The sequence below is a fragment of the Chiroxiphia lanceolata genome, chromosome 1 (assembly GCF_009829145.1).
Source record: "Chiroxiphia lanceolata isolate bChiLan1 chromosome 1, bChiLan1.pri, whole genome shotgun sequence".
NCBI classification, from domain to species: Eukaryota; Metazoa; Chordata; class Aves; order Passeriformes; family Pipridae; genus Chiroxiphia; species Chiroxiphia lanceolata.
In genome coordinates, this window is record NC_045637.1 from 91,967,693 (window position 1) to 91,980,638 (window position 12,946).

Below are 12,946 nucleotides of genomic sequence, written 5' to 3' on the forward strand. Positions count from 1 at the left end.
AGATTAACCATGTGTTTACCCTATTCAGGCAATGTGCATGCATTTTATGAGGTTTAAACAACTCATTACTAATTACTGCTAAAATATTCTGAGGAATAAAATTAAAAATTAGGTTAACAAGGCCTTATACATATTCAGGAGTTAAGGACAATACTATAAATTAAGTATTCTATATTTTTAGTTGACCTAAAGGTGAATGTTTTTTAAAGTGCATACAAATGGCAGAAGTTGATTGATACAGATGTTGGGGGAATTAATTCCTCATTTTATACTGTGTTGCAGCACAGGCACAAATAAGTACTTGCTGTCCTAAGATGCGTCAGGAGATGTTGAAGATTTGCGTGGCATCCGTGCACTGAATAAAAGAAGGTGGGGGGAAAGGGTGAGAGAGGCATTTCATATAGCTCTGTATGTTGAAAGGAATGATCTCATAGGAAGTGTTTTTTATGGGTTTCATAGTCCTAATTATAGTGACTTCCCTCTGCAGCCAGCCCCCTTCTTTTTTCTCTTCCCCCTTGTAAATGCTTTTATCAGCTTCCTGAATTTCTGCTTCTTATTCACTCCTCACTGTCACTTTGATGTCTGTGCATCCTTTAGGTGGATTTCCTTTGTTTGCTGGAATAAGATACTGTATCCTAGGTGTCATCTGTCAGTTTGTTTTTACGGTAGGCATAGAGTTTAGTCATTGATGGTCACGCAGTATGTGCTTTCTCACTCAAATGCAATTGTTCCTTCAGGCTCTTGGGGTTTTGTCTGTCAGAGTAGCTTCAGTAGGGCCTATTTCTTTTGTAACAGACAATTTTATTGTTGTGGCTTTGTTCTTGGAGTTTGGTTCCAATATTGCAATGCATTCTCTGCCTCTCTTTTAAATTTCTTTCTCCTGATTGGTATTATTTTTCTCCCCACAACTTGTTTAATCTCTACCAGACTGGAGAAATCCAGAATGAAGGGTCATATCTCATTTATTATTTCTTTTTGGCACTCTGAGTGTCAGTTGCCCTTCCCCTCTGCCCCTGCCCCATATTCATTTCTCTTCCTTTGTATCTCCTTTCCTTTCATATTTCTCTCTTGTTTAGTATTCCTCTGATGCATTAGTAACATCACACATCTGCTCCACCCTCTCCCTAGTTTGCTGCATGGGTGAGATGTTGGATTAAGCAACTGATAGACCCAGTAAATTTTGTACTGTTTTACTGATAATGATTCCTCTCAATAAAAAGCAGGTGTAAAACTGTGAACATCAAATAAGGTAAACGTCTTAGCTATTAATTACACTCTTTTTATAAAGACATAGGTGAACTCGTTAGTTACGTTAACCAGTGAAACTTGTCTAGTTGTATTTAATCCCAATAAATTAATCTATTAATATCAACTGTTTAAAGTAATCTATTAATCTAAAGATATTAGGATCTTAGATCTTGCACGCATGAGAAGGCCTGCTAGTTTTTATACAATATCTTTAAACCAGGCTACTGCAGTATTTGAAATTAATTAATTTGAAATTAATGGCTAAATAGCAAAAATAGTTTTGAGTGAACACAGTTGCCGTTATGACTTTAGCTGGACCTGACAGTATGGTGGCTGTTGGTTTTACACCTGATGTCAATTCTGTGCCAGCTTCAGGAGGACAGGTGATGGCTGATCCTCTGTAAAAATAAAAAAACAAACAGAAACCTTCAGAAGCGGTTCTTCTTCAGAACTGTTTGGTCTAGAAAAATTATTTTTCTTCCCAGCCACCAGTGCTTCTTTGGTGTGGCAATGCCAGTTTGATCTAGTACGATAATATCAGGTTTATTATTGCATTGAGTGAGTTGGCTTTACCAACAGTGATGCATAGTTTATTCTGGTTGTCTTTAAAGACAAAGCATGGTAAAACTTGCATGTCAGAGGAAAAATTGGCAAACTACTGATATGTTGTGACCTGTTAGCTTCCCTTCTTATTAGTAGCAAATATTGCCTACTGTATGAAAACCTCAAAAATGTAAAGCATGAGACTTCCCTCAGGGTTGAACTAAACAAGAAAGTGAACTCAGCCACACACACTCCTGTCATAGTTTACAGACTGTAAGGAAGGTAGGGGTTTGGTTTTCTTCCCATCTGCCTGTGCTGTATGGATTGCTCCTCAAGGTCTGCCCTTAAATCCTTTAAAAACCAGACATGTCAAAGGTGCAAAAACTGTTCTGAATTAGCAGTAAAATTATGGACACTATATGTAAAGATGACCTTTATTCTACCTTCAGTGTTGCATGTTTGAACAGTTCAGAACAATTCTGCTAGAAGACAGCATGCAAATAAGTCAGCAAACCAGTGGGAGCAGATCATCTTTCAAGGCTCTTTTTTTCTTCAAGAAGATTTATCTCAAATATTTTTCTAGTTTATCAAAAGAATTTTATTCTTACAATTGAGCTATTGAAAGACAGCTAGTATTTTGCAAATTGGAAGTTCTGTCAGGGCTGCTTTTTTTGTTATGGTCTGTTATTTCTGAGCTATAGAGCATTTAATATTCTATTGAAATATAAAGAAGCAAGTGGAATGGCATTGGGCATATGAAAACTAGATGCATGGAAGAAAGCTTAAAAGGTTTCATTAAAAATTTAAAACTGAATATCCTTTCATTAAAACTGACATACTGAATATTGCCCTACCTCTGAATCACAATCCGTGTCCTAACGCAACTGTTTTTCACATAAGCCATTTTATTTTTAAAAATAAAAATGTTCAGTGGAAAAAACACACTGTTTTATATTTCTGCACTTTTCAGATGTCCTGTTTCTTGCTGTGCAATGCCTTTCCATAATAAAAAATGAGGAATTTTAACTGTAAAAGTATAATCATGTATTCTGAAAATATTGCTTTAGTTCAGCTACATTGTTCTGTTTGAAATGTAGTAGAATTTTTATTTTGGTTGTCTTCCTTTTATTGTGTCTGTACAGTTGTTACTGTCCAATTGGCCGAATTTAAAAGCAACTCATTAATTGAAAACCACTATTTTATAAGAGACTATTATAATGTAACTTGAAAAGATCTGTCTTATGGTATTGTAGAAAGTATGGGAAAAGCATGCTATTGCTAGTGTTGCAAATTAGCTTTACTAGCAAATAGCAGTGGTACACGTTCCTTTTTTAAAAAAGAATGATAACATCTTCATTTTGCATTTGAGAATAAATATGGATTTTAAAAATAGGCTGGTCTGTCATAACTGATACTCCACGTGTAATGAATGTGCAGGGCTGCATGTATTTTAAAATTCCTCAGCTGATAACACATCTCTAATAGCTGTCTGTTAGCAAATCAGTCCCCTCATGTTTGGATGCTCCTGGAGGCTGGTTTGTTAGAGTGAATGGTATTTCAGATCTTGTCTCGCTAATCATATCAAACAAAAGTGTTTACTCACCACTAGGATTTCTAAAGATTGTCTGTAGAGTGATTCATCTGGGACATTAACTGAGCAGTGTTAAACTGGACTAGATTTGTAATTTAATGGTTCTTTTTCTTAAATTCTAAGAAATAAACCCAGCAGTAATAGAATGAATGAAAAGCAATTTTTTTTTGCTTGCATCAGAGAAGTTGTTTTGACAGAAATGAAAGAGGAAATAGACTAAGTTGTCAAAAAAAAAGAAATACTTCAAGTCTTCTGTGTGTACTACTGATATAATGATTTGCTTATGGTCTTTTTAAAATATTGCTATGTATGAAATTTTGATGTTGTAGATGAAGAAAGCTTCCACTTGAGGAGGAGTTATTTCACTGGCAGTCCTGCAGTTCTGACTATGTGAATATTAAGTTTTCATTTGTACAATTTCTCATGTGTTATAATTAGCTAAAAATAGAAAGAAATTGCAAGTTGCAAGACCTCTTGGAGCAAGTCCAGAGGAGGGCCACCAAGATTAGAGGCATGGAACACCTCCCCTATGATGGAAGGCAGAGAAAATTGTGCTTGTTCAGCCTGGACAAGGGAAGGCTTTGGTGTAACCTAATTGCAGTCTTCCAGTACCTGAAGGTAGCCTACAAGAAAGATGAGAGGGCACATAGTGACAGGACAAGGGAGAATGGCTTCAAACTGAGAGTAGGTTTAGATTAGATATTAGGAAGAAATTCTTTACTGTGAGAATGGTGAGGCACTGGAACGGGTTGCCCAGGGAAGTTGTGGAATCCCCATTCCTGGAAGTGTTCAAGGCCAGGTTGGATGGGACTCTGAGCAACCTGGTCTAGTAGAAAGTCATGGGCAGGGGGTTAGAATTAGATGATTTTTAAGGTCTTCTCTGGCTCAATCATTCTATCTAAAATCATTCTGTGATTCTGTGATACGATTCTATGATCTGTTACCAAATATAGTTTGCATAATAAATACTGAATGCGTTACCAAGCATGTGAAAAAATCAAATTCTCTTTTAACTGGTTGCACGATTGTTCTGTGAAATGTAGGGTTTTTTCTTTCTTTCTTTCTTTCTTTCTTTTGTGTGTGTGTGTGTGTGTTCTGAGCAATCACAGGTTATGTTAACCCAAGATTTGTATTAAAGTATGTCTTCCAAAAAAACCAAAACCCTCCTCAGGTCTAAAATATGTCACTGTCAATGTAAAGTAAGTCAGATTAGACTGAACTGTACTGAGACTGTGAATCTGTGGCTCATTCCTTTTGGCTCTGAAACCTGTAGGACTGTTTGACAGGCTCTACCCCTCCCTCCCTCTGAAGAGAGAGGTGTAAACTGCATGTTCAGTCAGAAAACTGATTATTCTGAAAACATGTATATGGAGTAAACCTCTCATTTTGTTTTAATTATTAGGTAAGAAGACAATAATTTGTTCACCTTTGTTTTTGGAGGCAAGATGTAGTTAAGCATTCAGTGGTATTGTTCTATGTATCTGGAGATGGTTATACTATGGGTGAAGAATAGTTTCACTGCAGCAAGAGTTCAAAGCTTAGTGTTATTCTTAGGGACAAGTAAAAGCTGATACCTGCCAACTGATTTGCCGTGTTGCGGAACCCATGTTTTCAACATGTGCAGAATGCGTTGTGACAGCAAAACTGTATCTCATAATTAATTTACATGTTTACACATGCACATAATTTGATCTAGAAGGCAAATAGCTCAGAGTTGTGCAAAGATTAGCACTATTCTTGTAGTAACAGAAGCCATTTGCCTGTTTTTGAAAGCCTTCTAATTCCAAAGCAAAAGTGGTTATCTTTTTGGAATGGAAAATAGTCATTAAATTGTTCGATAGACCGATTTGTACTCAGATGATGGGATGTTATTAATCTTATTTGGGACAGTTTCGTGGACCTTTGGAGACCTGAATAGAATACTGCAGTGCTGTGGTTTCTATTTTAAGTACTTCGGATTTAGATTTGCTATCGAGTAGTTTTTCCATTTGAAAATTAGTATTTTTGAGGTAAGGCAGAAAAAACAGTAGTTGGAGCACTTATGCACCAAGTACTGCATTTCATGAGAGTAGAATCGTGCTGAGTCATTTGAACTGTTTTCAGGTACAATTTTTGTAACAGTGGGGTTTTTCAATAGTGTGTGGCTAAATTTTAAAGCCAGATTTTCTTCAAAAATGGACTTATATGTACTGAAGGTTATATGTGACATTGTCAGGTTTATTTATAGTGGAAATACATACTTTGCATCTCACTAACTGAATTATTGTTCTTACATACTGTAAGTGGTGGATTTATAGGGAGACGGGAAACAAGCATGTGAGCAAGGTGCTTGACATTTTGGGTTTGACTTTCTATGCTAGGGAGGTTCAGCTTAATGTTACCCTTCCGTTGTCACCTTTTATTCCATTTCAGTTGGATAGAAATCTGACTAAATGAGGAATTGAGGAGTTAGAAGACCCTTTTCCTAAGAGCCTGTCCTGGTGCAAGTCAAGGACAGCTTGTGATATTCACATCCAACTGAAGTCACGTTGCTAAATCCTGTCTTCTAGAAAGATAGATATTGTCATTAGTGGTTTTGGGACCATAAATGAAATTGAACCAGAGAAATGTAAAATGGTGGATTGTAGATTTGTTAAACCAGAAGGTATGGACCTGAAGGAGATAATTCACCCCCAAAGTTTTTGCTGTAATGTTACCATGATTTACAAGGCATGCATTTGCACAGCTGAAGGTAGGGAAATAGTGAAGCAAGTATGGAAAAAACCCCACCCCTAAAGTGCTGTAGAACAGTATCTCCATGGTGATTTTGATAATAGCTAAAACCAGCTAAAATTATTCTAAAGTTGTTCCTGTTTCCCCCATTTGCAGGCATGAAAATGTCTGCTCTTAATTTAAAAAGAATTGAGAAATGGGCAAATACACTCAGTTTTCGGTAAGTTTTTAATGAGAAATAAAGCGGCCCAAAGTGTTGTTACTGTTTCTGAACCACAAGTATATGTAGTTCTAAAACAGAAGTCCATTATGGTGCTGTGGACCACCTTGCAGAGCTGTCCCTCAGCCTAGTGATTTTAAGCTTGCAGCGAATAGAGAAAGGCGAAAGCAATCTGAAGATTATAATGTGCTGTAGAGCTGCTATGCAGGATGCTTGCTTTGTTTTCTTGCAAGAAAGTGCAGTTGGGCAAGGCAGGGTTTAAGCCTTTATATGTAACTTTGGATGCTCTGGGCTTGTCTGAACTCCTAAATTAGTTACAATGTGGGCTGTACTAAACTGTTAAAAAATTCAAATAAACCCAAACTGGGTCCAGTCTGTCTGTAGCTCAGGTGTATTTTCATCTGCAGTGGCAAGCCAGTGATCTGCCTTAGAATGGTCGTCATACTTTACAGGGCTTTAAAAAGTAGAAGATAGCTGAAGAAAACTGTGAAAGTAAAATCAATGTAAACACAGTAACCTTCTGTTACCCAACCTATAAGATCCTAATTCTGTCAGGCTCTACCAGTTTTTTCATACACTGTGAGGCATATGATTAATTGTGTAATTTTTTTTTTTTTTTTTTTTTTTAATTCTAGATATATTTACATTTTTAGAACTCAATTTGTGCATTTACTCTTTGGTGGAGCGTATTTTTAGTATCTCTTAATTATGATGATTTCCTGGTAGCCAGATAAAGTTTGGAGTTATGTAGAAACCTTTTCCCAAGCTATGTTTCCTGTCACATTGGTCGGAAGCTGCCTCTTCCTCCAGGTGCTGCTTTAGTAACTGGAATCTTGGAGTACACAGGCAGCTATTGTCTGTGGTTTATTCTGATATTTATTTAAGCTTATTCTTTATTTTCCAAGGATCTCAAGTAAGCAATTTGTTTGTTTAGAGAGAATTTCCAAGGTAAGCCAACTTGTTGAAACTGCTTATTGGGCAACTTTAAAAATAATTTCTCTCCATTGGTGAAATCTCTGCTTTTCCTCTTGACTAGATTATTTGTGGGCTAATTAAAGTTTTCATATTCTGATAAAATCTATAAAAACACTAGTTAGATATAAAGAAATACATAAAGTAATTTTTAATGACTGTTAATTTTAATAAAATATACCTTCATGAAAATGCAGGCTTTTGAGAGTTGTCAGGCAGTAAATCTCATTTGGAACAGTGTATATTTTTTTACAACAAAGGTGATCCTTCTGTCACTGAGTGAAATCCTGACTTTCCATTCTAGTGAATCAGGGCTTAATTTTATTGTTTGTAATTATTTGAATATACCTTTAGTAAAAACAAATTCCTTTGTAAAGAAACTCTTATTTAAGAGTTTAAAAACAGCTAGGTCTTGTGGCTCTTACTTGTTTTCTTTTCACTCTAATGTGGAAGAAAGACTGTGTACACCTAGGTTGCTTATTCTACTTCTTGTTTTCACGTTTTGCCAACACTCTCTCACGACTGTAGTGCAGGAGTGCTCTGAACTTCATCCCTCATCATATGAAAATGTCCTCTAAATTCTGTCAAGTACAATTTAAACGTTTTTGAGGAAAACTACATTCTTTGAAACACTCTCTGGTGTCTTGTCTTGCTTTGATATTTTTGCTTGAAAGGGTCTATAATGAGGCAGTTGCAAGTATAAGTTGCTAAGTCATAATGCACTTGAAAAACTGTCTTCCGTTGCCTGTTTTTATGATATTGTTTTTCTGATTTTGAAGGGTTTTGGTTGTTTAGTGAATAGCCATGTTACTGATACGTTTTGCCAACCTCACACAGTATTGTTGTAGCCAAGTTATGATGGTACAGTCTGGATGGATGGGCAACAGGATGGATAAATAACCAGTTGTGTTGGAGAGTGGTAGTTTGTGGGTCATGCCCTGTGTAGAGGCTGGTGACAAGCAAACACGCTGCTCTGTCCTGGAGGAAGTGATGGACACCTGGCAGCAGGGAAGGCCACAGCACCCTGGGCTGTGTGAATGGGAACAGGGCCAGGAGATGAAGGGAAGGGATTATCCTCCCCTGCTCAGCATGTCTTTGTGTCTTGTCCGGTTTCAAGTCCCTCAGCACAGAAGGAACATCAAAAACCAGGAGTGAGTTCAGTGAAGGGCTGCTTGAAACTTTGATATCTGTAGCAAAAGCAAAAAAAGGCCGCAAAGAATGCTTGCGTGCATTTTATGGTCTGGTCGGATGAGTCTACAAAAAGCAAATGAACTACAGAGGGAGGGAGACAAAGGGCATTTTTTGCATTACTCTGTGTCTTTCTCTCTTTAGAACAGATCAGATATAGGTTCTACTTCACATGAGAACTATAAAGTTACATAATAAGTTAATTGAAGGGAAGTAAACTGATTGCGTAACAGTATGGAAGCACTAAAAAGCAATCCATTTGGACAACTTGACATCTTTCATATTAGACCTAAAGGTTGTGTTAGCCATGTAAACAACCAATGTTTTCAGTTGCCGATTTTTTTTTTTTTTTGGTAGTCATTCTTCTAATTTGTTTTATTTGTAGCCACACTTTTCTCAGGAAATCTGTTGTGCATAGCTGGAAAATTTTTTATATTAAAGTATAAAATGGTAACTTTGTTGGTTGGATAGAAACTTTATTTACTGTGGCAGAATTTTAATTTGTAAAAAGTGTCAGCCAGGCCTAGGAATGATATCAGAAAATGGTGTTCCCTGTACTTGATTTATATGGTTATAAGCTATTTTAATTTGTTCCTTTGGAGTTTGGATTTTTCTGGTGTCTAGTTCAAACATTTCAGATACAAGGCGGGGGAGTTTTACCCAGAAATAGAGTTAACTTATAAATCACAATATTTTATAAAGTCATTAAGAAATAATGACTGTCCTGAGGTCCTGGCTTGAATAAATTAATCTTGTCAAAGGAATACAGCGTCTGCTTAGCACAGCTCCTGTCTGCAGAAAGATATCAAAAATGGAAATTGAGATGTGGAAACATGGACCAAATAATATTGTGCTTACAGTCTTGCCTTGATTCCTAAGTCTTTGGCCTATTTGTACATCTGTATGGTGATTTTTTTTTTTCCCAGGAAGAAAGCTGAGGGGAGGAAGCACCTATAGGGAAAATCAGTGCTTTAAGGACTACACTCTAGACTCTGTTTTTGGTTTGGTGTTTTTTTTTTTTTCATTGACCTCTGAGAGTACAGGGCAGTCCTTTTAATGGCTGGAATTAACTAGTACAGCTTTCCAGCCTCATTAGGTGGTACTAGGCACGATCCAGAGGGACAGAAGCAGATGATGACTATAACTTTTTCTCGTGCTGAGATGTTTGGAGAAGTAGGGTCATCCCCTGACACTTCTGATAAATCCTCACCTGGCCAGAGGAGGCGAGGGCAGTGCAGCATCTCAGTAGGGGTGCACACGCCCAGGGGCTCCTTCAGGCTGGGGTGACTCATCCCAGGGTCAAGAGACTTCTGTGCTCCAGCACCTGCACAGGGAGGGTGAGGAAGAGCTGTGTTGGAGGAAATGAGGTTTTGTAGCTCTGTGGGCGAGTGCTGCCTCTGCATGGGGGAGTTGGGCTGTGGGTTGTACCTTGACTGCAAGGGAGAGGAGCCAGGGATTGGCCATGGGGCTGTTCCTGAGGATAGTACAGAAGGCTGTATGTCAGCCTTGAGTTTTCAATTTTTAAGAAATGTTTTGCCTGCTTTTAGTTTCTGTTCTGTTAAAGATCATCTGGTGGAGAATTAAAGTCATCTTTTATTTGGGTTATCGTGACAATTCCTGCATGTCTGCATCTAATTGTGCATTTTCTGTGTAGTTTGTCTTTTTTTTTTTCTGTGCACAACAGTGTGAATTGAGACATAGGTGCAGTTAGTAATTGAAAGGTACAATTTTATAGCAAAAGGAAAAATACAATAGTATTTTAAGTGTGACAGGTCTCAGTTTGCATCCTGGGAAGAATTCATATGAGCAGGGTGTGATGGTATATGGATGATTCTCTTTCTTAGAACTCCTTTGGTACTGTCTCTATTCAATGTTTTATAAACTACACTTGGCTTATGGAAAACGTAATTCTGAATAGCTTTGTAAAAGAAGCAATACGTCCGTTTCCCATGGTTTCACGTTTGACTGTTGGCTTTGTCTAGCCATCCTTAGCATTTCTGATAACAAACAGAAACTCCGAATGTAGCAGTTGGATTCTGCTTAGCCAAGCAACTTTTATTACACCCGGCAGAGCATGAAATCGTGCAGCAAGGTTCTTGATGTTAACTCTGTAACAGACTTTGGAGAACAAACCTGTGACGACTCTTCAAGATTGTGTATCTAGTGTTTCTGCGGAACACATCAGCACTGCAGGCAGCTGTTGCCATTTAGCTTTGGCTAGGGACAACTTCAGTTTAACAGAACATTTTAGGCAGAAGTTAAAAACAGAGTGCTCAATGTTAAGAAAGAGATTGCATTAGTCTCATATCTTACTTGGATGCCATCTCTGTTTTGGGGTTAAAAATATCCTGAACTACCAATATAGAGTGCAAAACTGTCAGAATGTATCATGAGAAAGACAGGAAATTTCTGTTGTCAGTGAGAGCCTCTGGCTTTTATTATTACAATTGAATAGCATTTCTGCATCATAGACAATGTTATTAATAATTGCTCATCATTCAGGCCTGTATTAAAGGAATTGCTCCAGGGGACACAGAGTCATCATACACCACAGTGTAATTGATAATAAAGACATGTTGCCTTCAGGGAAAATGCTTTCCTTTTTATACACTGATGTTTTACTTCTGAAATCTGCTTTAAGAAAAAGGTTTCAGCTTATTTACTGATGTTTTAATGAATATTTGGTGTGTCAGACAGCCCAGTTTTCTGGCTTCTTTTGGAATCTCTCACAGCTCAGTTGCTTCTGTGTATGATCTGTGACCTTGATGCAGGCAACAGAGTGAATTACTGCTCTCTGATGCTTTTGCCTGGTTTAATAAAACATGCTCTGAATTTGGGTAATAATCTCTATAATGGTAAATGCATTTAATGAGTGTCCGTGTTGTAAAATATTATTAACATAACATTTTTCCTGGAAGACTGACACAATGTTTGTCCTAAAAAGCCTTAACACTCTTCCAGCATTTGTCCATATGGATGCCATATTCTAACTGTGTCTCTCTGGTGTGTGAAAGCTTGGACATTTTTCACCCAGTGGTATTTGTTGGACCTTCTTCTAATGGGTAGAACAGAACAGACCAGCAGCTCTTCATGCCGCCTCCATCCCTTCCATCAGCAGCTCAGCTGTAGAAAAGTCTTGTTTTATTGTAAGCAGAGTGCTCATGAGACTGGTTCAGGAAAGTGAGCAGAGAACTCTGGGAGGAAGAGTTCCAGTTTACATATTCCTCCTAATAAGCATTTTTTCTGAAGCATAGTCTAATAGTGGTCTGGCTAGTTGGTATTTCAATAGCAGCCACATCTTTTTATTTTGAAGATGTTATTCTTCACTAAACAGCACGATTCTTTTCTTTGTATATCCTCTGGCCAGTCAGTGACTCCTGTAGAGCAAAACAGGGGAAGGAGTTCTAATGATATTCCACCTAATGCTTCCTTTGCTGTAGGAGAAAAGAGGAGCTGCCAGAGACCCGGCATAGCTACGTCTAAGCAAATTCAGTTGTCACTGTGTGTCTGTACAAGCTATACGAGCTGGCCCTTTCTGTTTGGTGTCACATTAGTAATTCATGGTAGTTGGCTTTGCGTTTATGGTGTTGGTATCATCATGGTCTTCTCTGCTGCTGTATATTTATTAATGCCTGTGTGGTGGTGTTTTTAAAAACAGCGCTGTTTACCTACCTCCTGTCAACTCAGGCTGCCTTCACAGTTTCTGTGAATACATACCTGTGCTACATGTAGGATATCCTTTAAAGGATTTTTCCATTGTGTCTGAAGGCTGACAAAGCCAGAATCTCAGACACATGTGCACACACACACACATATGTATGTATGTGTATTTATGTGTATGTACACATAGGTATATATGTATCTTTCCAGTTGCTTTGTGGTGGAAATGTCCTGCGATGTTCAAATTAAAGGCATTACTTCTGTGTGCATGAGGTACATATGACTGCAGAAGCATCATTATCTGAGCTTTTTTTGGCGGGCTTCTAAAATCCCTGTTGTTGATGGACAGGGGTTTTCAGGTATCCTGTTTATACAGCTGAGGAAATTTGCATCTTGCCTCAAGATAAATAGTTATGACATCACTTTAATGTGAAGGTTATACTCCCTAATATAGTATTCTTATCCTGTTCTAAAATGTAGTTGCAAAGCCCAGAAGCCTTCTTTCATAACAGCCTGTGTTAACAGTCTGTAGAAACAATCTGTCAGTATTGAACTGGTTCCGTAGCTTTTAAATTCTGAAAGTCAGGGGGATATACATGCAATATTTTATTTATTTGTTTGTTTTATGCTCAGCTGAACTAGATGCTGAACATGCACAGAAGGTTTTGGACATGGAACACACCCAGCAGATGAAGCTAAAGGAACGTCAGAAGTTCTTTGAAGAAGCCTTCCAGCAGGACATGGAGCAATACCTTTCCACAGGATACCTGCAGATAGCAGAGAGGCGAGGCAAGTTTTAAAATACATTCCGT

The 12,946-nt window shown here is 37.8% G+C and overlaps 1 protein-coding gene across 2 annotated transcripts in view; it reads left to right on the top strand.

Annotated features, from left to right (window-relative positions):
• DTNBP1 (dystrobrevin binding protein 1) overlaps positions 1 to 12,946 on the top strand; it is a 71,011-nt gene that overhangs the window by 49,867 nt on the left and 8,198 nt on the right. For both annotated transcript variants that reach the window (XM_032674703.1, XM_032674711.1), the window contains one exon: positions 12,768 to 12,923. In XM_032674703.1, coding sequence (XP_032530594.1) covers positions 12,768 to 12,923 — 156 coding nt within the window. The remainder of the gene's footprint in view (positions 1 to 12,767; positions 12,924 to 12,946) is intronic.